Raw genomic sequence first — 23247 nt, forward strand, 5'->3', positions numbered from 1 at the left:
AGTGAACCAAACTAATTGTGTCAGGGAGCAGCAAGTTTTCCCGTAAAGGAAGTACTTTTGTGAGAACGGAGACAGTTTGCAGGTTGTGGGATTTCTGCTCTGTGTCTTGCTTACAGCTCTTCTCTGCTTTTTCTTGCTCCTGACCCCTATCCCCTCGCTGACTAACTTATTTGTTGCCTTTCTGAGCAGGTTAGAAAATCCATCAATGGGTTTCTGTAACGTTCCTTTTGTTCTTGCATGTTATGAGTGCAAACAACTTAGCAGTGGAAAAGTAAACCTCCTTGACACTTGACCCAACCGTTGGTGCCACTGCAGGCTCACCCAGGTGTGGATCCACAGGGAGAATATGCTCTGTGCCTAGGTGACAGGGGTGTGAAGAAGCACAGCCCGGCAGCAGTGGGCGGGGGAAGGTTCCAGTAAGAAATTCTTAGCAGTTGCATCTTCTTATTCTCCTTTCCCCGTGGGTATACCCGAAGCCTAGTAGCTTTTCCTGGGAAAAATGCCCATGTCTAAGGAGCAATGGCCTCGGGTGCACAGCTCAACAGGGCAAGCTGTCTTGCAGATTTTAGTTCATTCAATGCATTGATTCGAACTTGTTCTAGCTTCCCTGCTTGGCTTCCAATAAGACCTGGGGAAGCTGCTCATCTGGTGTTTTCTTTTAATCTGATGCTTTCTTCCCATCTGAGACTAGATCTACTTCTCTCAACCCAGCTTTATAATGATGCATGAGGATAGTCATTGTATAAATATTTAGAAAAATCTTCCTTAACACTTAAGGAGCTATGAAAACAAGTCAATGTATTTTGATACAAGCACATATATTTGAAAGGTGAAAATCTTGTTAGAAACTCAGGTTCTCATCCTGTGTTTGAGACGAAAGAGAAGCATATTTGTATCTTGCACATGAAGGAACTGCTCGTTCATTCACTGTTCCAGAATTTTACTTCAGATGTTATTTGAAATATTGATTTATAAATAGGACTTATAAACCTATTCCATATGAAGGTATTTTGTTATAACAAGATTTGTTCTAATAATAATTTGCTGTCTTTGTACGCAAAGGTGCCTCTGTCCCACCATGAATAAGCCGTCTTCTTAAGGACGTTGTCTTTAGAGTAGTGATAAATTTTCTCAGATCTGCCTCTGTTTTACGAGGTTGCTGCCTGAGGGCGGTAGGGGGGTGTGACGGTCATGACTGCAGAACAGACAAAGATAACTTAGAGTGGGAGTATTTTTGGTGCTTTGCTTAAAGTATTCAACTGAGTAAATTAATCTTAGATGACAAGTATGCAATGAGACCCGCTGCACTGGGGAGTGAGTCTCCCTCTGTAGTTTGAAACGCATTTCGATATCAGAGCCCCTTTTTTCTAAGTTAAAAAAAAAAAATTACACACAACACCAATAAATATAATAGGAAGAACGGTGAAGCTCTTTGGTGAGGGCCTGGAGTCCTATCTGCTCAGCCTCTACCACTGTCTGGACAGAGGTCCCTAGAAACCCTCCCTGCCACCAAAAAAAATCCCAGGATTCCTAGAATACAGTTTGAAAGCCAATGGTCTATAGTGAAAAGTCCAACTTACTAATTTTTTTAAATACAATTTTATAACTTTAGATCAAACAGCTAACACAAAGATCAGAGGTAAATGCCTTTCCTACATGGTTTTTTAAAGGTACAAAACTGATTCAGATTAGAAACATCTATTTGTGTAAGCCTATCTAACCTACAAAAATGGCTCTTCCTTCAAGTCTCAGCTTGGGCCTCACCTTCTAGAAGTCTTTGCAGAATGCATCCCTTCAGGCTGAATTGGGTGTGCCTCCCTGGTGCTTCTGTAATAGCCTGCACATTTGTCTAGCAGGTATTTCCAACTTTATTTGATGATAATCTATGTATCTCTCTCCTCCGCTGAAAAGTGAGGTCTAAGGACAGAAATTAACTCTTGTCTAATTCATCTTCACATCCGCTGCCCCTCTGACGGTTCTTGGCACAGAGTAGGGGATCAGTGAATATGTATTTGAGTCCTGGGACTATCTTGGAAATACTGTTTTACAAAAGTATTTTCCTTGGCAAAACCTTTCTTCCTAAGTAGTTACAAAATATTCAACAGGTAGCTCACCCGCTATTGTTGCCGAAAGCTGGAAGGGGCGCTCCCTTGTGAGGTAGGGAGCCCTGCTGATCAGAACGGGGGATTTGGCAAGGACATGAGCACCTGCCACAGAAAGGCTAGAAAGGACTTGTGTGTCTGTCAGCTGCATGGGCTAGATGAACCTTCGTGTCCCTTCCAGCTCTTGGGACGCGATTCCATCCCAGAAGCACTTGAAAGCTTTCTCTATCTTTCATGCCCTGGATGGGACAAAACAGAAGCTTCCACCCACTAGCATTCCAGAATTCTAAACAGCGCAGAGGTACACACACATGCCCGGTCAAAGAGTCGCCAATTTCAAATGAGGCAAATGGAAATCAGTGAGGATCTGATCAGAAAGCCGGGAGGAAGGGAGAATATAAACCCATGAACGAACACCCATCTTGTCCTCACAATCCCCTGGGCCGTGGGCTATAGGCTTTGACAGGTGTTGTTTTATTTGCCCTCAGAACAGCTCTCTGGCAGTCTCTCGTCCAAGGTCACAGAACACAGAAGCGCCTGATGGAATAGATACAACAGGAATAACATTTGACAAGATAATGATACTTTGTGTGTGCTTGGCTGCTCTAAAGCTCTGCATACATATCTGTCCCTGCTTCCTTGGCAACCGCAGTCCTGTTCTGATAAGTGGGCCTGGGGTTGCAGAGGGCCTTTGTTTTTACTAATTCTCTCATTTAACCTTCGCTTTTTTTATAAGGCGGGGGGGGGGGGGGGGGGGGGGCGGGTGGTAAGGAAGAGGGGCCAATCCCGTTTGGCAGGCAGAGCCAATGTCTGAGTAACCAGCTTAAAAAAAAAGAAAAAAAAAATCTGTGTACACTCAGAAAAATAGCTTTGATAAATGGGTCAAATGCAGATCTGTCTCTTGGCCAGGCCACCTTATGTGTCCTTTGGGTCCTAGATAGGAAGGTCTCTCTTCAGGGTACATGACGACGGTGGCTCCGTGACAGATTCCTCCCAGGAGAGCTGGTCTTCATCCTCGGTAGGGAAAGATAAGCAGGATAGGGTGGAAGAAAGGAATGAGTCTAACCACACCTGCTTAATTTATTTCGTGGGGCCCCGGAATTATTCCAAATTTTCAATATTTTTAAACGTTTGGTGACTGTGCTTAATGCCTCTGAACGGCCCACTTAAAAACGGTTAAAATGGTAGATCTTACGTACGTTTTACCACAGACACAAAAATATCCACCCCCACTGCCCCCCCAAAAAAGTCTGCAGCAGCTGAAGGTAGCTGGGTCAGGCTTGCTCTCTTCACGTCCAGAGTTATTCATCATGCTTATAAGAATGTAAGGTATTTTGTTAAATATCTTCCTGAGTTCAAAATACAACATGTCCACTGGCAGGGGTGGGGCGAGAAGTTAGGAAGAGAACTCATCTGCTACATGGGAACCTGAGGTTCAGACCTGGGGCACGGGGTGGCTGCGATCACCTTTCTCTATCACAGAGTTGAAGGAAAAAAAAAAACAAAAACAGCCATCCAGTCTTCAGGAATTATTCAGTGATCACTTATTTTATGCTGCAATCATCCTGATTCTGACTGCTGCTTCCTAGGGATCTTGTTTGTGGTCTTCCAGGACTGGAAAACATTGCTTTCCCCAAAACTGGACAAAGTGCTCCAGGAAGCACAGAGAGGAAACAAGCACTCACAGTCACCCGGTCACCTCCAGCCAGCTTTCCAAAAGTGCATCTATAAATTCTTTGGGTGTGTGGGTCTATTGTTTTCCCTGCTAAAATAAAAGCAGCGAGAGGACTTCAGTTCTTGGGTGAAACCTTGCTCCCTAACAGTCGATGGTAGGTTTTTGGCTCGATAACAGAAGGGAAATCTGCAGTGAGCGAGGTTTCCTCGCGGCCGCGGCAGCTGACAGAACGTTCCCGCAGCTCTCGAAGTAAACCGATCCGAGCTTGTCTCAGACAATGGGGCCTTGTGTGAAACAGCTGTCTCAGGGAGATGGCTCGGTGCTGTTGGCCGGGGCCTGCCTGTTACAGAGATCCGTCTGGTATTATCTGACTGGGACGAAACGCCCAGATGGAGCGCAGGGCTCCCACCAGGAATGCGGTCCAGCACGGACGGCTCGAAACACGGGCTCGGGTTTCAGTGGCCCCAGGATGAAATACTGGTTGATTGTGCTTGGAAATCTAGCAGTGCCTCCTGAATTGTGGACAACTTATTTGTGGAATTTTCAGGCTTTATCTGAAACGAACTGATAAACCCAAAGCGTGTGCGGGATGGAGGCAGATTAATTCCACTTTAATTTTGCCCGGTAATAGCATCCCCGTTAGTGAAACTTGGCCTTGAGTCCCCCAGACGGCCTGGGACCCTTGGCAGCGAACGTGGGGCTGGTAACGAAACCCGAAATGGGGTTTGCCCGGTTTCAGGTTGAGTTATGGGAAGCTGTGCACAGTCATTGCTGCGACCGTTGATGGGTGCCATGCCCAGGCTGGCTCTGCCCAGGGTCTCTGCAGCCTGAGGACTGGTGGGTGGGTGGCAGGCCGACCAGCGCTCTGTGATTTCCTCAGCTCAGTTGCCTCAAGCCTTGTGTGCTTCTAAGCGGGGCAAGGTGGGTGCATCCTAGCTCCTTCCGGTTTTATTCTCATCTTTCTTTTGCAATGACCCTCAAAAGGTCCCTCCCGGGCTTCCCTGATGGCGCAGTGGTTAAGAATCCGCCTGCCAATGCAGGAGACACGGGTTCGAGCCCTGGTCTGGGAAGATCCCACATGCCGCGGAGCAACTAAGCCCGTGCGCCACAACTGCTGAGCCTGTGCTCTAGAGCCCACGAGCCACAACTGCTGAGCCCGAGCGCCACAACTACTGAAGCCTGCACGCCTAGAGCGCGTGCTCCGCAACAAAATAAGCCACCGCAATGAGAAGCCTGCGCACCACAACAAAGAGTAGGCCCCGCTCGCCGCAACTAGAGAAAGCCCGCACGCCGCAAGGAAGACCCGACGCAGCCAATACATACATACATACATATATACATAAATAAATAAAATTTATTTTTAAAAAAAAGGTCCCTCCCCGCCCCCACGCCCCAAGACACACAACACGCGCGCACACACACACACACACATGCACATACACTGCATAGTCTCTTTGTTAAGGTCTGGCCAACCTGAAATTAGTGACCAGGAAGTGGCAGGAATGAAAAGAAAACTGTGTGCAATGTGCCTTATGTTTAACCTTCTAGAACGCTGGCTGCATTTTGCTTTGCACAGCACTGGGCACAAGGAGAAAGGTGTTGCTGCTGGAAGGTCATTTCCGAGCATCCCTTCTGTGGGTGTGTTTCACTGGGAGTGGTCTGAGGCTGAGGGGCGTGGAGGCGTGGAGAGGCGAAGATGGGCAGAGGGAAGGCAGGATGCCCGGAAGCAGCTCTCCAGGTCCCTGGGCCAGTGCTGTTCCCGGTATTCCAGACACTTCTGCGCTGCAGAGAGGCAGAGATTGCAGGGAGAGGGCCTGACTCATGGAGCGTGGTCCCGGATCACTTTCTCTAACAATCACCAGCAATTTCTGTGAAAGATCATTGCAATGGCCTTCAAATGCAGTATTTAGGCCTTCCATATTCCCAAGGGAAATGTTAACTCATTTCATCTCACTCAGCTCTCAAAGGCTCAAAAGCTGTATTTATCTATGTGATGTAGATGCTGTTACTATTTCATGGCTGATGTAAATGGAGATGTGGATCGAAGCGTAACCATCTTTTATGAGTGAGACTCCTGGAGTAGGGACTGGGGAAAAAAACTTAGCTGCAAGTTTTGAAAACTTGCTCTTCACAAACAAAATAATATTTCCCCCATGGTTTAGCCCCGTGGAAGCTCTGGTTTTAGTCCGTGGGATAATTTCTACTGGAGAATTCTATTCTTTATTCATTAGCTTTTAATAAATTCATAAATTCATCATTCCTTGTTCATTTAAGTTTTGGCTCCTTTAAGGGGGGAAAAAAAAAGTGCTCTTGTTACATTCAGAGCAGCCCTTGTCAGCCAGGAGAGAAACAGATCCATGTTTTCTGTGGAGACCTTTTTACTGACAACAGCTCTGGATCACAAATGTATTTGAGAAGCAGCTGGGCAGTTGGTTGGAGAAATTCTTTGCCACGAGGACAAACTCGTGAATAAAAATGTCTCCACTTGGATAATCCCGACTTGAAATCACACAGATTTCGTCTGACAAATCCACATGACTTTGGAGTAAGTGGGTGGATCCACTTTTTAAAAAATTCCTTTTTCCTCCTCATTCCTAAAGTCTACGACATTCCCCCGGGGTGGGGGGGGGGGAGGCCAGGTGAGTAAAAAGTCAAAAGTTGAGGATAAGGAGGTTTAATTCACCCACAAACTCGTTCAACTTTTCCCAAATGGCTTGATTCTTCCAGCCTGAGTAAGCACAACTAGTATTCTAAACAGAAAACCAAGAGGAAGAATAGCCCCGCCAAGACTATCTTAGCTAATTAATCAGTCAAGACTGTAAGGAAAAAGTGGTGCTAGGCACGGTAAAACCTTAAAGAAGCAGAATCTTAGGCCTGGAATCTTGCCGTTAATTAATTTTTCTGGTTAACGTAGAGTTTATTGATGAGTCAGTTCACTTCAAAACTTCTTCCAACAGGATAATTGCGAGTTACATCAGCACAGTCTATGCCATGCCTGCTTATAAAGTCAGACATATAAATAGATGGTGCTGGAAAGAATGCGGAGAGGGCAGAGACAGAGCTGTGCATGGGAATTTGAGGAGCAAAGCGAGGGACAGGTGAAATGGGATAGGCCTTTCTGGAGGATGCACACCTGCGCACATGGGGCGGGGCCAGTGTGGGGGCGGGGCCAGTGTGGGGCGGGGCCAGTGTGGGAGCCAAGGCAGGAGGCACCCCAGCTCAGTGTTTAGACTGAGCAAAGGCACTGCGGAGAGACCAGCTTTTGGATTTGGGAAACTGAGGGCCCAGGGCACTGAGGGAGTGGGCAGAGGTGAGGCTGGACAGGTGGGCCATTGAAGGGAGTTTCCCGCTTATCCCAGGGATGATAGGGGAGCATGGAAAAGTTTTAAGCGTGAGAATTATATGAGATAAGAAGACCCTCCAGTTAATAGGACCAAACCTCCCAATTGGCAATGGAGGGAGAACATTCATGCTGTGGAAGGGGTGATGGAGCCTTGTAGCCCTAATCGTAAGCAACCAGGGACTCCTGAGAGGAATGTGGATGTGGGGAGACAAGAGGTGTCCAGCGGTTGCTCAGACGTGCTGCACGAAGGGTTGGTATACACCAGAGTTACAAATTTGAGCAAAATAAACCTATTTTACAGAATAGTCGAACCCAGGAGCATGGATGGGATCACTCGAGGGGACTGAGGGAAGGGGGCTCAGGACCGAGTTTTGTGTTCAACATTCTCGAGGTGGAGGGAAGAAGAGGAAAACGAGGTCAGGGCCAGAGAGCACTGTGGGCGCCCAGGGGGCTGAGATTCCTTTGTGCCAAACGCAGAGGTCCAGGAGGGGGCAGGGGAGGGGAGAGCCAGACCGCAGGGAGGGGGGACCACTGGGAGCTGAGGATGTAGAGAGAGCAAAGGAGTCTGCCCTTTGGAGAATCCAGCGTTTAAGGGAATGTGTTGGTAAGCTCCGGCTGCCATAACAAAGTACCATCCGTGGCCTCAGCAACAGAAATTTCTTTTCTCACAGCTTTGTAGGCTAGAAGGCTGAGCTCAAGGTGCCCGTTTGTCCCTAGGCCTCTCCCCTTGGCTTGGTCTTCCCTCTGTGTGTATCTACATCCTGATCCCATCGTCTTATAAGGACACCAGTTCTGTTGGGTGAGGACTCACCCTAATGACCTCGCTTTAACTTAATTACCGACGTAAAGGCCCTGGTCCAAATACAGTCACGGTCGGAGGTCCTGGAGGTCAGGACTTCAACAGATGAATCTGGGGAGGACACAATTCAGCCCATAACAGGGGAGAAGAGGAATTTTATTTTAGTTAGAGGGGATCACGAGATGGGGGAGGATTTTCCCCTTAGAATGGGAGAGACTTGAGAATGGTGGCAGCCCTCTCAAGTAAGGCTGCAGAGAAGGGCAGAGGTGGCAGAGAGGGAGTAGGTTCTCCGAGCAGCCAGGAGGGAGGCGGGCCAAGGACACAGGTAGATGGGAAGGGTGGGCGTAGAGAGCTGTTTAGGACGGGGGCAGTTATCGGTCGTGGGCTGATTCCGTTAGGAAGCAATGGCAGTAACTCCAGGCACCTGACGTCTCTGATGCCGGCCACGTCACTGCTCGCCCATCACTCATTAGAGCTTTAGGGAACTGCGTGGGGGGCAAGTGTCAGGAGAGGGCAGAACACTGAGAGTGTTCATGCCTGAGCCCCCTGTTTACTTCATCTCATAGGAGGCAAAGCTATGGTTGAAGATGAGGTAGCAGGGGTCTAGTTGTGAGTGAATGAGAGTCAGAAAAGGAGGGTCAGGGAGGGAGGTGACCAAGACCATCTTGAAGGACTAATGAAAGGCTGCAAGAGACGGGCTGAGTTTGGAGCCCATGGATTTGAATGGCTCTAAACCACATGGCAAAACACGGCTCACAGAGCATCGGGTGGGCCCAGCGCCCTGCAGGCCAGATGTGTCTGGCCTACTGTGAACCTGAAGATGGACCTTGTTTTGCTGGAGCATCTGTGGCTCCCGGGGAGGGTCTGACCCTTGATTTTGCAGCGAGTCTGTTTTCTGCACAGGCTCCGGCAGGACGGTCTAGGCATCCAGCCTTGGTTAAGGTCCTGTCTTCTCCGTGTGTCTCTGTCATCCAGCAGCCAGTTGGCCACTGTTCTAGCTCTGTTAGGTGGGGAGCTATGCCAGACTCTACAGATAGGCACGAAAATCTGGGGCCCTGAAGAATTGTTGTGGATTCCTTATGCACACAGACCAAAGGCATGATTCACCCACGCACTGACGCTTGTCTAAGTCTGCCTGCATGAAAGCCACCAAAAAAAGAGGACATTCAGTCAGCTCACACTGTTGGGGAGAGACGACGGAGCGTGAAGATTAGCAGGAGAAATAATTCCCTGTTTGGGATCATGTCACCTTTTAGTTTCCCAGGTGAATGACCAAGAGCTAAAGAATGTCGATAGGATATAGGAGTTACAATTCCTGCTACATCCTTACAATTTTCATATACGATTTCATTAAATAATCAGCAATCCTATGAAGATAGTATTATGATCGCTTGACAGACAAAGAAAACAGAGTCTGAGAGTACAATAAATTCTCCCAAGATCCGCAGCTGATAAGTGGTATTTCTGACTCCAGTGCCTAGTCTCTTCCTTGTATGTTACACAGAGAGGAAGTTAGGAAAGGAAGCAGACCAGGTGAATTAGGTGTGGGCGGCAGGGCCTGGGACGTGTTCCACCCAGCCTGCCCACTGTAGAAGCTTCACCACTGGTGGGACAGCCAGACGGACTCCTTTGTGTTGATAGGTAGTGTCCAGGTTGAAGATATAAAAAAATATGTCTGTTCTGCTCTGTTTCAGAGGCCTAGCATGCTGATGGTGGAGCCGGCATAGTCTGTAAGAAATGGAAGCAGTCAAACCAACCAGTGCTTCTGGCTTGTCAGCTCTAGAGGCCTAACACTTCCTGGAACATTCAATGCGTATGTTAGTTATGCTTAAGGATATTTTTCTCAAACAAAGGGTCGCACATATTTATTCCTGAACCAACCTACTCATGCAGAAACGTAGAAACAAAGAAAAAAATCATTTTCCCAATAAAACACCTCCAACTGTCTAGATAGTGGGGATGTTTTCAGCTTGACATGGTAAGATGCTGGTGCCTTTGATACAGTATAAATATGTGCGTCATCTCCCATGCGGTTCCTTATAGACCCAGCTCAGTCTCATCCAGTGTCTCCGATTGGAGCTGGACCAGATTTTATTACCAGTTTTTATCCAAATCCACTGGGAAAGGGGATGATTCTGCTTTTGTTTCATGGCCAGGAATCCCTTGATCCTGAAAGTCTTGTGACAAACAGATTCAACCACACAGATCGTGATGGCAGAGATAGGGAGCTAGGCCTATGGATATACAGTAAGGGTTTTGACTCAGCCAAAAGTCAGACACGTCCCCAGAGGAGATGGCCTTTGTTTCACTCGGCTACCACTCACTGAACACTTGAGAGAAACTGTTCATTGCCTTCACTCCTGTGCCTTTTATACCACCTCCTTCTTCCCAAAATAAAAATGGTACCTTGTGGGGGTCAGTGGGAAGGAGGAGGTGCGCTCTTTTCTAGATGTCTGGGGTTTTGATTGAATGTAGCGAGGAAATTTTAAATCGTAGTTTTCATAAAAGACTATTTTTTCTTTCTCTGCTTCTCATTACGATGCATAGTCTTTCAAAGAAAAACCAAAACTTGAACCTTACACCCGCCATCTCTTTCAAGTGATCCCTGGTTCCTGCATTCTTTTCACGACTGAGATTTCTTTGTGCGACAATCATTTTCGGTAGACGTGCTTTGCCCTCCTGCCCTGATGTAGGACAGGAATCAGACTTGCCGAACTTCTGCAAATTCCCCCACTGACTGGTTACAGCTGCCCCCCTTCTCTCCACTGGCCGTGGCTAGAAAGTGTGGATAAAGGAAAGAAATCACCCTCAGAGGCCTTCAGTTGAGTAGATTCAGAACCAGTTCTCAGTAAGTGTTGAGGGAAAAGGGCACAGCTGGACCAGGGCCCCAGGGAAGGCACTTCATACTTTGAGCCCAGCTTTTCTCAACTAAAATGATGACATTGGCCCTGCCCCACGGGGTCCTGTGAGGATCACATTAGATGTGCGTGTGAAAGTGCTTTGAGGGGTCTGGGAAAGATGGCGGAAGAGTAAGACGCGGAGATCACCTTCCTTCCCACAGATACATTACAAATACATCTACACGTGGAACTGCTCCTACAGAACACCCACTGAACACTGGCAGAAGACATCAGACCTCCCAAAAGGCAAGAAACTCCCCACGTACTTGGGTAGGGCAAAAGAAAGTGCTTTGAAATACAAGGTAATAGTAATATAAATAGGCAGGTTTTTGCAAAAACCAAACAGTGATGGCCTTGCCGATCTTCCTGGTTTTGTGTGGTGAACTAACCCAGGCCTGTCCTCTCTGCTATGATCCCCCAGAGCCACCCATTCATCGTGGGATGAGAGGTCTCTAGGCTTATAAGTGGGGGAGTTAATAAAGAGATGCCCACTTCTTACATAGAAGGAATTCAGTTCAACAGCGTTTTGGGTTGTTGTTCTGTAGTCCCACTGGGGGATAGACTAACACAGGAGCTGGGAGGAAAGGAAAGGGAGAAAGGAACCTAAAAAATTCACCATCAGGGTTCTTTTAGGCATGCAGGGAAACCAGGCTTCCCTACATGCAAAGAGCGGCAAAGCAAGACAAGGCCTATTCTGTGATTACATGTGACACAAATAGATGGAATAAATCATGGTTAAATGGCATGCCTGGGGTGATACAGCAGAGATTATTATTCTGGAAGAGGCAGGGAATGGGCCCTAAGGGAAATGGATGGTAAAAACTATTAACTACATTTGGATGGAACAATCTGGAAAGACTGTGTGGACCAGAGTGTGAGAAAAAAGCAACTAAAGGAAACCCCAGAGGCACATCTTCCTCCTGGATGGACAGAGCCTTAAACTGCCCATTCTAGGCCGTGGGGTCTCAGCTGTGCCAGAGGGGTCACCCCAATCTAACACTCTCCTTTGCTCTCAAGAAGGCCCTTAGCTGTCACCTTTCTAGGACCAAAGGAGACACCTTCATAAACTCAGGGGTGGGACTGGGATGTTGGTTGTCTGGTGTGGTGGTTTTCTTTAGGGAGGGAGGCAAAGGGGACAGAAGTAGAGAACAAATACTTTATCCATAGGCCTTCCTTTCACTGGAGAGGGAGAGGGGAAAAAAAGAAAGAAGAAGAAGTTCAGAAGCAAATTTGAAATAAATTAACATTTGATCCTTTGAGGGAGAGCACATCCATGGATGTTTGCTCTCTTGCCCTTTTTGTACTTTCATGTATTTTAACTTTTTTCCAAAATAAAAAACAGTGACATTTTCAAATAATGATTACTATAACAGTTTTTGGGTTTTTTTTTTCTCTTCTCTTCTGGGCAGAGCAAGTGTGGGGCCCACAGTCGCACACCCACAGAGGAAGTGTGGAGTCCTGGTCCTCAATAATAAACATTTATTGAGCACTTGCTGTATAATCAGATCCAGTCCTAAGCAATTCACACACATTGCCGCTTTTAACCTCCACAACAACCCTGCCAGTAAGTAGGTACCCTTAGCCCCATTTTACATATAAGAAAACAGAGATTAGGTGACTTGTCCAGGGCAGTGGCTAGGAAGTGTTCCAGCAAGGATCCTTGGCCAGTCAGGGCCAGTACTCTTAACTTCTGTGGTGCCCCGTGCTGTCTTTTCTGCTTTGGGGTGTTGAGAAAAGGAGGGAGACCTCACACAAGTGATTGATCTGTTAAAGAGGAAAAGGTAATTAATCATCCCCAAAGATTTTACAAGCAGATTGAAAAAAAGTCAACTCCTAGGCCTGAAAAATTGCTGCCTGGTGGCTCTCAAGGGGGACCCCCGCTATCCCTGGGGAGGTAATCTCTGCACTTCAGCTCTGGTGTGACTGGTGACTTCTATAGTTCAGAGATGCCCTGGTCACATGTGTGGGAAGGCTGAAATATTTGGGTAGTGCCCAGGGCGTGGGCAGCCGAAATCATTATCCAGCCTGGCAGCCTTCAACAGAGTAGCAGATGACTACAAACCCCAAAATGAAGTTGCTTTTCGTTGTCTTCTCAGTCTTTGTGGGGAATGAGGTCAGGAAAGGGAGATCTAATTCCACTCCGAGTCTCAGGCTCGGTAAATTCAGAACAAAACTACAGCAGCAAAAACACTGCTTCAGTCCCATAAAATCTCTCCCTGTGAAGATCTCCAAGCGGGCAAGCCCCCCTCGGAGGCTCCCCCGCTCTGGCTTTCTCTGTGGGCGCCGTCTCCCCTTCCTTCCTGCCCGGTGCCCAGTGCCGGGTGGCCGGGCTCCAGCCGCGCAGCTGCCGGGACCCCACCGGCGTAGGGAGCGCCTCTGGGATAACGCGGAGCTCGGGATGCCCGGGATGCTGGGGCCGAGGCTCCTTTCTGCTCAGCTCGCCCGTCCGCTGAAAGGCTCTCCCCTTCGACTGCACCGGAGGCAAGAAGTAGCTTGCAACGGGGAGGATTTTCAGCACAGTGCACAGGGAATTAAACCTCTATGAACAATAACGTTGGTCCGTGGAGTGGAAAAGCAGGGGCGGTGCTGGCGTCCCCTAGGCAACGGGCTGACAATGTTCACTCCTTAGACAATCTTGCAACTGGCCATGGCTCTTTCCTGACAGTACCAGTGGCTGAACTCCGGAAAAATAATGAAGGCTATGGATGGGATATGGTGAGTGCCACGAGATTCCCCGCTCCAAGTTAGGGCTGCTTTTCTTGTGTTTGGACTAGGATTAGAAAAACAAGCTAGCAGACCATGACTGTTGACACAAATAAATCCATAACTGTACTGGTAAACACTTGAAATTCATCCTTGCAGTAAAAGGAAAAAAAAAAAAAAAAAGCAGAACTATTTGCCTCCTTTCCTGGTAACATCCAGGGCTGTGATGGAAAACTCCGTTATTCCTAAGAAAGATGCATGATGAGCATGTGGTTTTCTCCAGGTTGGTTTTCTGCTTTAACCCAGGACCGTCTGTTCCATGGACCGCAGAGCAACGGCCACGACCGGGCTGTGTGCGTGTGCGCGCGTGCGGTGTGCATATCGTTTTCCCTAATTACTACAGCATAACTTCCTCTTTGCTTTACCAGACTAAGTCTCAGCAATGAGACATCACGTGTAAACTTCTTGTCTGTTTGCTTTTTTCAGTTCTAGGGAAAATCCGAACCGCAGTTGGCAGTGCCCAACTTCTTATGGCCCAGAAATTCTACCAGTTCAGAGAACTGTGTGAAGAAAACCTGGTAGGTACCCTTACCCATCACTACCATTTTCCCTGCTAGTACCACGAGACGAACCTGTTGTCAAGACCGGTCCAACTAAAGTAGAACCGAGTCAGAGCCCATCGGACTCTCTTACCTGGAATAGAGAGTTTTCTGATGAATCATGTATTTCCTGCTTTTCTTAAAATTAAAAATATTTATGTTATACTTAAGTAATCTTTGAAGAAAGGATCCAATCAAGTTAAAACTCCATTCCCCCGCCCCCCAGCCTTTTTTTTTTTTCGGTAACTGAAGACTTTCCATTTTCCTGGCCTTCTGATTTCATTATTCTTACCAAACTATGGAGCAGACTGATACGTAAAAAATAATATTACAGCAAAAAAATCATTTTCGATAATGAGTTTCTTTCTGAAATGGCCATCAGGGCCTATTTTCTTATCAGAGGTCTCTGTTTTAATTCAAGAATCAAAAGTGGAAGGTGTCATAAAGTATAGATTTGATCTCCCTGAGACCAATGAATCATTCATCCTTCTTGGACATACAGAAACAAAATAAACCAGAATAAAGAGACAAAACCAATACTAGCATCAACAACATTTAAAAAAATTACCAGCAAAATACAAGGGCAAGAGCTTCCTCACAGAATTTTTTTTTTAATGCTACCATCTCTACAAGTGTCATTCCACAAAAATAGCTTTTATTGGTCAATGAATGATCAAGTTGGATCTAAATAAAGAAAATGAAAAGCAACTCATTTATCTCCTGGAAGGTTAAAAACACGAATCATTTGCAATCTGATTGACCCAAACTATGATTTTAGAGTTCTAACCACATCTTGTTAACAAGGACAAATACAGTCTGAATGGAATTTATCTAGACAGGGCTCAACCAAGAGCAGATATAAAGCCTGCAAAAGTTGGTGCTCTCCGTCCCTCTTCACCAGGCTTTTCTTTTTGAACCCTCCCCTTGGGGCTATCCTTTCCTTCCTCCTCACCCCCACCCCTGACATCTATAGTTTGTTTTCTCCTCCCTCAGCAAAAATTACCTGACCCTTCTTTCACCTTCTCAGAAATTCTATTCTGAATTATGAGCTAATATATATTAGTAGATGTGTTGATAAGTGATTCAACCAATATCTTATTGAGCTTCACTACATGCAAGGTACAGAATTCCTGCTAATCTGTAAACTTGCAGATGTGTCACAGATCTTAATTAATATGACTCTTTGCTCTTTAAATGTAAAAAAGTTCATATAAAGCCATATTTCTCAAACTGGCCAGAAGACACAGGTAGAGACCAATAAGTACACACTACAGGGCAAACACAGCACACCTTTGAAAAGAATTATAGAAGGAGGAGGAGAAGCGCACCGTGTCCTCAGAGCTTTTAAGTTTATGATCTGGTTAAATCCTCAAAGCAACGGTCTGGAGAATATGGTGACATTATTTTTATGACGGTTTTACAGTTGAGGAAAACGGGCCTGGAAGAGCTCAGTGACTTGCTAGGGCTGCATGGTAAGAGGCAGAGCCAAGGTTCAAATCCCAGTGTGTTCGACTTCAATCCCTGTAAATCCCCCCCAGGATTTGAGTCCCCTCCTCACCCTGATCGCTCAGCTCCATCTCCTCCGCAGCAGGAAGCACGGTGGCCTGGTGATGGCACCACTTAGGTCTACAAAGCTGCATAAAAGCAGCACGGAGATTGGTCGCAACCAGGCCCAGCTCTCCTTGCTTGAGTTCTTACTCTGAGGAGGACACCTGAAAACACTTGCACCTTGTCTCCTACTTGACTCTCAGGCATAGAATAAATGGATTGCAACAAAAGTCAACCCAGGGACCTGGCCCTCCTTATCCTTCTCAACCTCTACCACCTCTGACCTCCAAGTGGCCTGGTTCAGACTGAAGCGGGTTGTGCATCTCCTTCTGTGCTGGGGTGTCACAGGAGCCTCTGATTCGGAGACTGGCTGAGCGCCCAGGCTCTTTCTCTCTGCTTCCCCATCCATCCCCTGGATGATGTGGCAGCAAAGAGAGTCTTGGTGGGAAAGGAACAAATTGCCCGTGTTACAGAGTTAAACGACCTCTATCATTTCATCTACTGATGCACTAAAACAGTTTAGCCAACAGGGCTTGTGACCTAAAAGACTTTGGTGAACTTCAAAGTATGAGCAATTTAGCTTTTAGTTACCAATAAGATAAAGAAATATATTGCGAGATCATAAAACTCCATTTGACAAGCTCTTTGTCAAAGCTATTATCTGTCTATTCTGAACCTAGATATTAAGAAACTTTCTTTTTAGTTTACTAAATCAAAGTACTACAGAGAAACCCTCTTGTTAATTCAGATGTCATTAGAGTTTAACACTGACCCAAATACTCGCAAATTTTAGAACTTACTTATTCCAATGATCTATGGGTAGTTTTTAAAGTGTAAGTTTATAAATATATTCTTTACTTGTATTTATTTTGAAGCCAGACCAATAATGCTAGTCCATGAAAGGGCTAAAACATTCTTTCCAACTTATTAACTTTGATGGTCACCAACCTTGCGCTTCCTGAAATTCTGATGATATTTTCATAGGGTTGGTTTTAAAAGTACGAACTGGCCTCCAGTTATTATATGGCATGAGACTTCACAGTCTTTCCAATTGCCCAGATTCCCAGAGGTAACCAAAACGGACCCCTGCTAGAAACTTTTGGCAAATGGGAGTCCCACCCATCTTCCCATGAATGCCTTTAGCTACTGTTGCAGGTAGTAACCAACACCTTCAGTCTTTAGTTGTTTTTCCTGTCTCAGACCATATAAATGAGTGGTTCGTACTTTCTAGTACTTGTCAGGGATATGTGAATGAGGGCAAAGAAAGTCAATCCACAAACCAAAGGATGTTTAATATTATCTAGCAAATGGGTCACTACAGACATCTATGTGTATGTGTAGACAAGTGTTCTCACATTTGCCGTGTTACGTTATGGTCAATTTAAAACTAATTCGTTTCCAAATGATTTTGTCCAAGTACTTATATGATAAAATGACTTCCTACATTAGAGATATCTTAATTGTTAAACACACAGTACTTTGAAAATCCAGTTCTTTTATTACTTATCACTTGTTTGCCCTAGTATTTTCACTCAACATGAGTATTAAAATGAATCTTACTTTAGATTCCTTATATGTTCTCTGAGTATATTGGATGGCATGGAGTTGAATACTGACTCTAGTACCAATACACTGTATTTTTTTTTTTTTTTTTTTTTGCAAGAAGGTATTTTCATTTAAATATAGCTTTAAATGCATCTTGTCATAGATCATACATTCTGGGATTTTTCAAATGTTTAGACTCCCTGCCATAGCGTACTGATGGATGTTATATTAACAAAAGAAGAATTTTACTTTGACATTGAGAATCACTGACTCAAATGTGTACAAGATGAGTGTATAAACTTATAATTTGCAGTGGAATCTTTTTTTAAAAACCAAACTCATAGAAAGAGAGAGTATAAACGTGGTTGCCAGGGGCTTGGGTGTGGGGGAAATAGGGAGAGGTTGGTAACATGGTACAGATTTTCAGCTATAAAATGAATAAGGTCTGAAGATCTAATGAGAACATGGTGACTATAGTTGATAGCAGTGTATTATATAACTGGGCTTCGCCAAGAGAGTAGAACATAAATGTTCTCACACACACAAAAAGATAAATACATGTGGTGATGATGTGTTACTTAACTCAATGGGGGAGTCCTTTCACAATGTGTGTATATATCAAATCATCACGTTGTACACTCTAAATATTTTGCAGTTTATTTGTCAATTAGTCCTTAATAAAGGTGAATATGTATATAAGACATATATACATATAAAATATAAAATAAATAAATAAAAGGGCCATCTATAGCCTCACTTTTCTCTCCTATCTGAAAACCAAAAGGAACTCATCCTCCTTGCGTTATTTGAAATATTTGAAAATGCCACCTTGGTCCTGTGCTTATTGTACTAGATCATCACCTCTAAAGCGTGAATGTTTTTCTTTCTCTTGTACAGAATCCCAATGCTCATCCAAGGCCCACCTCCCAGGATTTGGCGGGGTTCTGGGACATGCTGCAGTTGTCCATAGAAAATATTAGTATGAAATTTGATGAACTTCATCAGTTAAAGGCCAATAATTGGAAACAGATGGATCCTCTTGACAAGAAGGTAGAACAATGTAGATTTTGTATGGTTCATTTAAAAACCTGCACAAACACTGGACAGTCTAAATAGGCTTCTGCTTTCAGTCTTGCTGTTTACAATGTGAAATGGAGCTGATATCATATTAATTTCATTGTAATGACAATGTTTACATAGTAATCATTTGGGATATTATCTGTAATATGTTTCAGGCATATTTTTAAAGAAAAACCTGTCTTTGTGAATTGGAAAATGGGAATGTGGCTTTTTTTTGTTAATTAAACTTTAAGTTAAACCATTTTAGTCACTGGAAGGAACTGCCTCCATTTTGCTTTTTAAACTAAAATAAATGACATCTTCAGTGCATGATTACATACAGCAAGAGTTCAACTTCCTTACACCCCTAGAATGTGTTTCCGAGAAAATAGGAAGCCCTGCAAACTAACCGACTTTGATAATCATTTCATAAATATAGTAATAAAGAAACCACTGTTGTTCAAGTCTAAAAATATACACACCGTAAAGTTTCACAGTAATCATAAATGTTGGGATTTTTTTAAGAGTTTTACTATTGGTTGATTTGCCTTGGGGAATATTGCTCACTGGGTTCCTCATGCAAGAGCTTAGAAATAAAGACTCAAATTCTTTTACTTGAATTAATAAATGGCAATTTTCACATTTGATTATGGCGGGTCCACCAGGCTTGCCCAGGTATCCAATGTCCACCTCCCTAGGCTGGCCAGGCATGCATGACTTTTTTAACCCTTTGCTTTCCTATGGCCTGAGGTCAGATGTCTCTGAGAGATTCAACTTCTAAATATTAGGCACAGCTATACTTGTGATGCCCTTTTCTGATCCCTTCACCTATCAGAGAGCGAGCAGCAGTCCAATCCATTCTGCTGCTGCCCATTATAATACCAGGGTTCTTGGAGTCCATGGATTCCCAGGAGAAATCCAGTGCCAACAGCCAGTGCATAATCAAAGGGGCCACCGCTCTCGTCACTGTCGCGCATCTCTAATTCTGTCACCATCCACCTGTGGGGTTTTGGTGCGAAGCATCAAAGTACCATTGATGTCTGTGTGGCCTCTCGCTGAGGGAGCCAAACATTTGCACTCAATCTAGTTTTCTTTAATCTGGGTTTAAAACTGTCTGCTAAATAAGCTTTTAAATTGGTCTGATTTTAAGAAAACACTACAGATGTACACACATACTGGTAACTGAGTTTCTAGAGCTGATCCATCTAATTTCTCACTCATGGATTTTTAAAAATTATAGCTAAAAAAATAAAATGTGCAAGGAAAGGAAAATATGACTAAAAAGTTTCCAACACTCATACTTGCAAAAATATCTACTGAGTTACCCAACAATGAAGATTTTAAACGTCCAAAAGGAGCGAAGCTAAGAATTGATATATGTAACCTATTGACACAGTAAACCATTAGTTAACTTGATTTCTAAATCTTCATGCACGTTGTCTGTGATCAGAGCTTTGCATCACCCCATGAACTGGAAGGGGAACAATGAACAAGACAATCAGAGTTGGTGGAATATGGTTTGCACTCTGTGCTTCCCTTTTTTATCCACACAAGACTCCACCTTAAACAGCCGGCGGGCAACTCCAGTGCAATACGTTAACTAGGTGCTTCACCCAGGCAAGGAAGGAGGAACACAGAGAACGCCCTTTGGAGAATCATGGAATCCCTAATTTAAGATACTTTTCACATTTAGTTTTATGAGAATTTAGGGTATTTTATTAAAAAACGAAATCATCAGATTCACGTGGACCTTTTTGCAGCCTGAAAACTCATCGTCTTTTTCCTAAAAATCCTTTGTGGTTTAGGTTCCCTTCTTTCCCACTGTACTTCTTTTTCCAGCCCAAGTGATGAACGGCTTTTGTTTTTGCAGCGGCATTTAAAAATAGCCACCCGTTTTCTAGTTTGCTGCTGCTAGGGGGATGAACTCTTTCAGTCTTGTGTTCAGTTTTCATGGCACAGTGTCTGTCCCTGTGATGGAATTGCCTTCTGGGCCGCCACAGTCGCCCCGAGGTCCCTAAGGCGTGACGGTCCAGCAGGATGTTTTAGGAGCTGACTGCACTACCCTCGAGGGTAAGGAACTGTCCAAGTCCTCCCTCCAGGGTGACCCTGCCCAGTACATTGCTGTGTGTTTGTGTGTGATGTGCAAACGCGTGTAACTCACTGTGGCATCAGCAAAGCTAAACGAACGCAGGCTTACAATCTGCTTCCTCGTTTGGTTGTTTAGGTTTGGGTGGGCTCGAGGAGAGGGCGGGGAGGCTTTTAAACTCTGAACCGAGCTCGCACCCGCCGCCTCCCTCCTTAGGGGGGATGCAGAGTTCTAAGACGCGCCCACTGCCACCCTTTCCCATCTCTGGCACCCGGAACAGTCTGGAGCCTCCAGAGAAAAACCGCAGTAAATGTGCTGGGAGCCGCAGCCTTTCAGCAGGCGGGGGGCATTTTAAATACCCACATCCTTCCCTTGGAGAGACCTAGTTCTGCCATCCAGCTTTACCCTTGGCCTTAAACTTACCGGTATATCTTTCCCCCTGCATCTTTTGAATACGCAAGCCAGAATAATGAAGAAAAAAATATATACATATCTATACATGTAAATATATGTATATACAGTGTGCAGATCAGAACTAACCTAACCACCCTTAGGCTTTAAAAAAAAAAAAAAAAAAGTGTGCTAACTACTGACCTATCCCAGTTTTTCCCAAGCTTGTCCTGAGAAGCTGTGTAATGTCCTGAACCTTCTGCTTTGATCAGGAGCGAAGGGCCCCTCCTCCAGTACCCAAGAAGCCGGCGAAGGGCCCCGCGCCGCTGATCCGGGAGCGCTCGCTGGAGAGCTCGCAGCGCCAGGAGGCCCGCAAGCGCCTGATGGCCGCCAAGCGCGCCGCGTCCGTCCGCCAGAACTCGGCCACCGAGAGCGCCGAGAGCATCGAGATCTACATCCCCGAGGCGCAGACCCGGCTCTGAGGCCCCCGGCCGCCGCGCCCCCGCCCGCCTCCTCCCCGGCGCCCGCCCTTCGCCTTCTTGGCCCGCCCACCCGTGTAGACGCGGCCCCTCTAGGTCACCCGCCATCCTCCGTTCTCTCGAGCTTGTCTGTCCCTAGATTCCAGCAATATCGAACCATAGGGTATCTCAGAAATCCAGGATCCCGGGGCGGGGGGGGGGGGTCCCCGGGGGGGGGTCCCCTCGGGACCTCGCGGACTTCCACCCGAAAAGAAACTAGGAAACTAGGGCTCCGATCCCCCTGATTTCCCCGACACGCTTCCTATTTGGGCAAGCAGATGGAACGCTTGATTTCCAACCTCAGAAATCACACACCCTGTCACCGGAGTCGGGAAGTGACACACCGAGAGGGGACGCAGAGGGGCTGGGGGGCGGGGGACCAGGATGCGGAGTGGGGGAAAGAGAAGCAAACCCTGCGGGTGCCGGGGGTACCTGCGTCGCTCACAGCTGCACAAACTGCCTCACTCTTGTGTCATCAGTCACTGCTTCAGATGTCTCAATCAGCAGAAGATTGTCAATCCGATCTTTCAGGGATATCCATCTATTCTGAAAGGCAATAAAATGAAGACAGGCAAGGCACGGCAAAGGAAGCACTGCTAGTTTAAAAGACTACATAAGGGATTTTTTCTTTTGTCCTATTCTTAAGAAAAGTTAGACCTGAAGTGTTTTATCAGCTTTTCTTGTACTGTGTATATTATATTGTTGTGATGGTGGTGGTGGGGTCTTTAGGGGAAAGTGTTGGTTCTATTAATTTGTTAGTGTCCATCCTGGGGGCCTACCTAATTACACAGAGCTAAGTACATCTCTGCTTACGGAGTGCTGTACATGGCAGCCGGGCTGCTTTCTGCGAAAAGTTGGGATTTTCCTAGCATCCCCTTGGAATGCTACACATCCGTCTCTTTTAACCCAGTAGTTCATACGGCAGACGTCTGTCTCCATCAGTCTTTTCTCACTGCTCCAGAGAGTCCTAACACACCCCCGAATAAGGATTTTGTCCCGTGTCAAACCGGTAAAATAAGCTTTCTGTCCCAGTAGACATGCTGCCTCGTTCCAAAGAGCGGCCACTTGTCTTGAGGTCCCAGGTAGAGAGAGAAGAAATTTGACCTGCGAGGTTCAGCAGCCACATAGGGGGGGACAGTGTCATGATTCCTAAACACTGAAAGAAACCCAGGCTTTTGGCAGAGAATGTTGATTTCCATTTTTAGTCCTGATGGATGGCCAGTATGACCTTTGCATCCAGCTCAAGTTATCTTTAAATGCCCTTACTCATAGCAGTTTAAGCACTTAGAATGAGGTGATCTTAAATGATCACTGGCGTTTTATCCAGCTCCCTAAAGCGTTAGAAATTACCATTGAAAAATGAAAGACTTTTAAAAACATACATCAAATACTCTTGCACCAGAGACGCTTTTAAAAAAAAAAAATACACTCTCATAGCCAGGTGCTAATTTAATTTTATTTAAGAAATTAAGAGAGGTGATGGGTTCTGGCAACAACTATTTTCATGGACATATTCTAAAACCACTAGAGAATTCGCTACCTCTCAGAGCCATTGATGCTTTGAGCTATCTTTATAAACAGGGCACAAATGTTTACTGCTGTGGTTTACAAGACAAGGGCTACTAACATTTAAAAACCAACCAACCAACTTTTAACTAGGGTGAACAGAGCACCTTTGAGTGCTTTATAAAATTGGAGCAGACAGAGAATTTGAGCTTCAAGTTTTGCTGGTTTTAAAAAGAATACACCTTTTCTTTACTCTGTAGCAGCCAAGGAAGGTCACACAAAGTTTGCATCAAGTAAGGCCAACTGCCACCTTGGGTAGCCTATGGTCTCATTCAATCCTGACGGTGACTCGGAACTCACAGATTAACGTGAAGGAAGCCACATCCATTTGAAGACCAGGTGTCCCCATCCACAGCTCTGTGCCCTGAGGTAGAGATAGGATTTGGATTAAGAAATAGATTTCTAATACGATTC

At 45.5% G+C, this 23247-nt stretch overlaps 1 protein-coding gene across 5 annotated transcripts in view; it reads left to right on the forward strand.

Annotated features, from left to right (window-relative positions):
* Positions 1-21231, forward strand: part of DLGAP1 (DLG associated protein 1) — an 846176-nt gene extending 824945 nt beyond the window's left edge. For all 5 annotated transcript variants that reach the window (XM_068562839.1, XM_068562840.1, XM_068562841.1 and 2 more), the window contains 3 exons: positions 14009-14100; positions 18112-18264; positions 21022-21231. In XM_068562839.1, the coding sequence (XP_068418940.1) occupies positions 14009-14100; positions 18112-18264; positions 21022-21231 (455 nt within the window). The remainder of the gene's footprint in view (positions 1-14008; positions 14101-18111; positions 18265-21021) is intronic.
* The last annotated feature ends 2016 nt before the right edge of the window (positions 21232-23247 follow it).

Source organism: Eschrichtius robustus, chromosome 14 (assembly GCF_028021215.1).
Source record: "Eschrichtius robustus isolate mEscRob2 chromosome 14, mEscRob2.pri, whole genome shotgun sequence".
NCBI classification, from domain to species: domain Eukaryota; kingdom Metazoa; phylum Chordata; class Mammalia; order Artiodactyla; family Eschrichtiidae; genus Eschrichtius; species Eschrichtius robustus.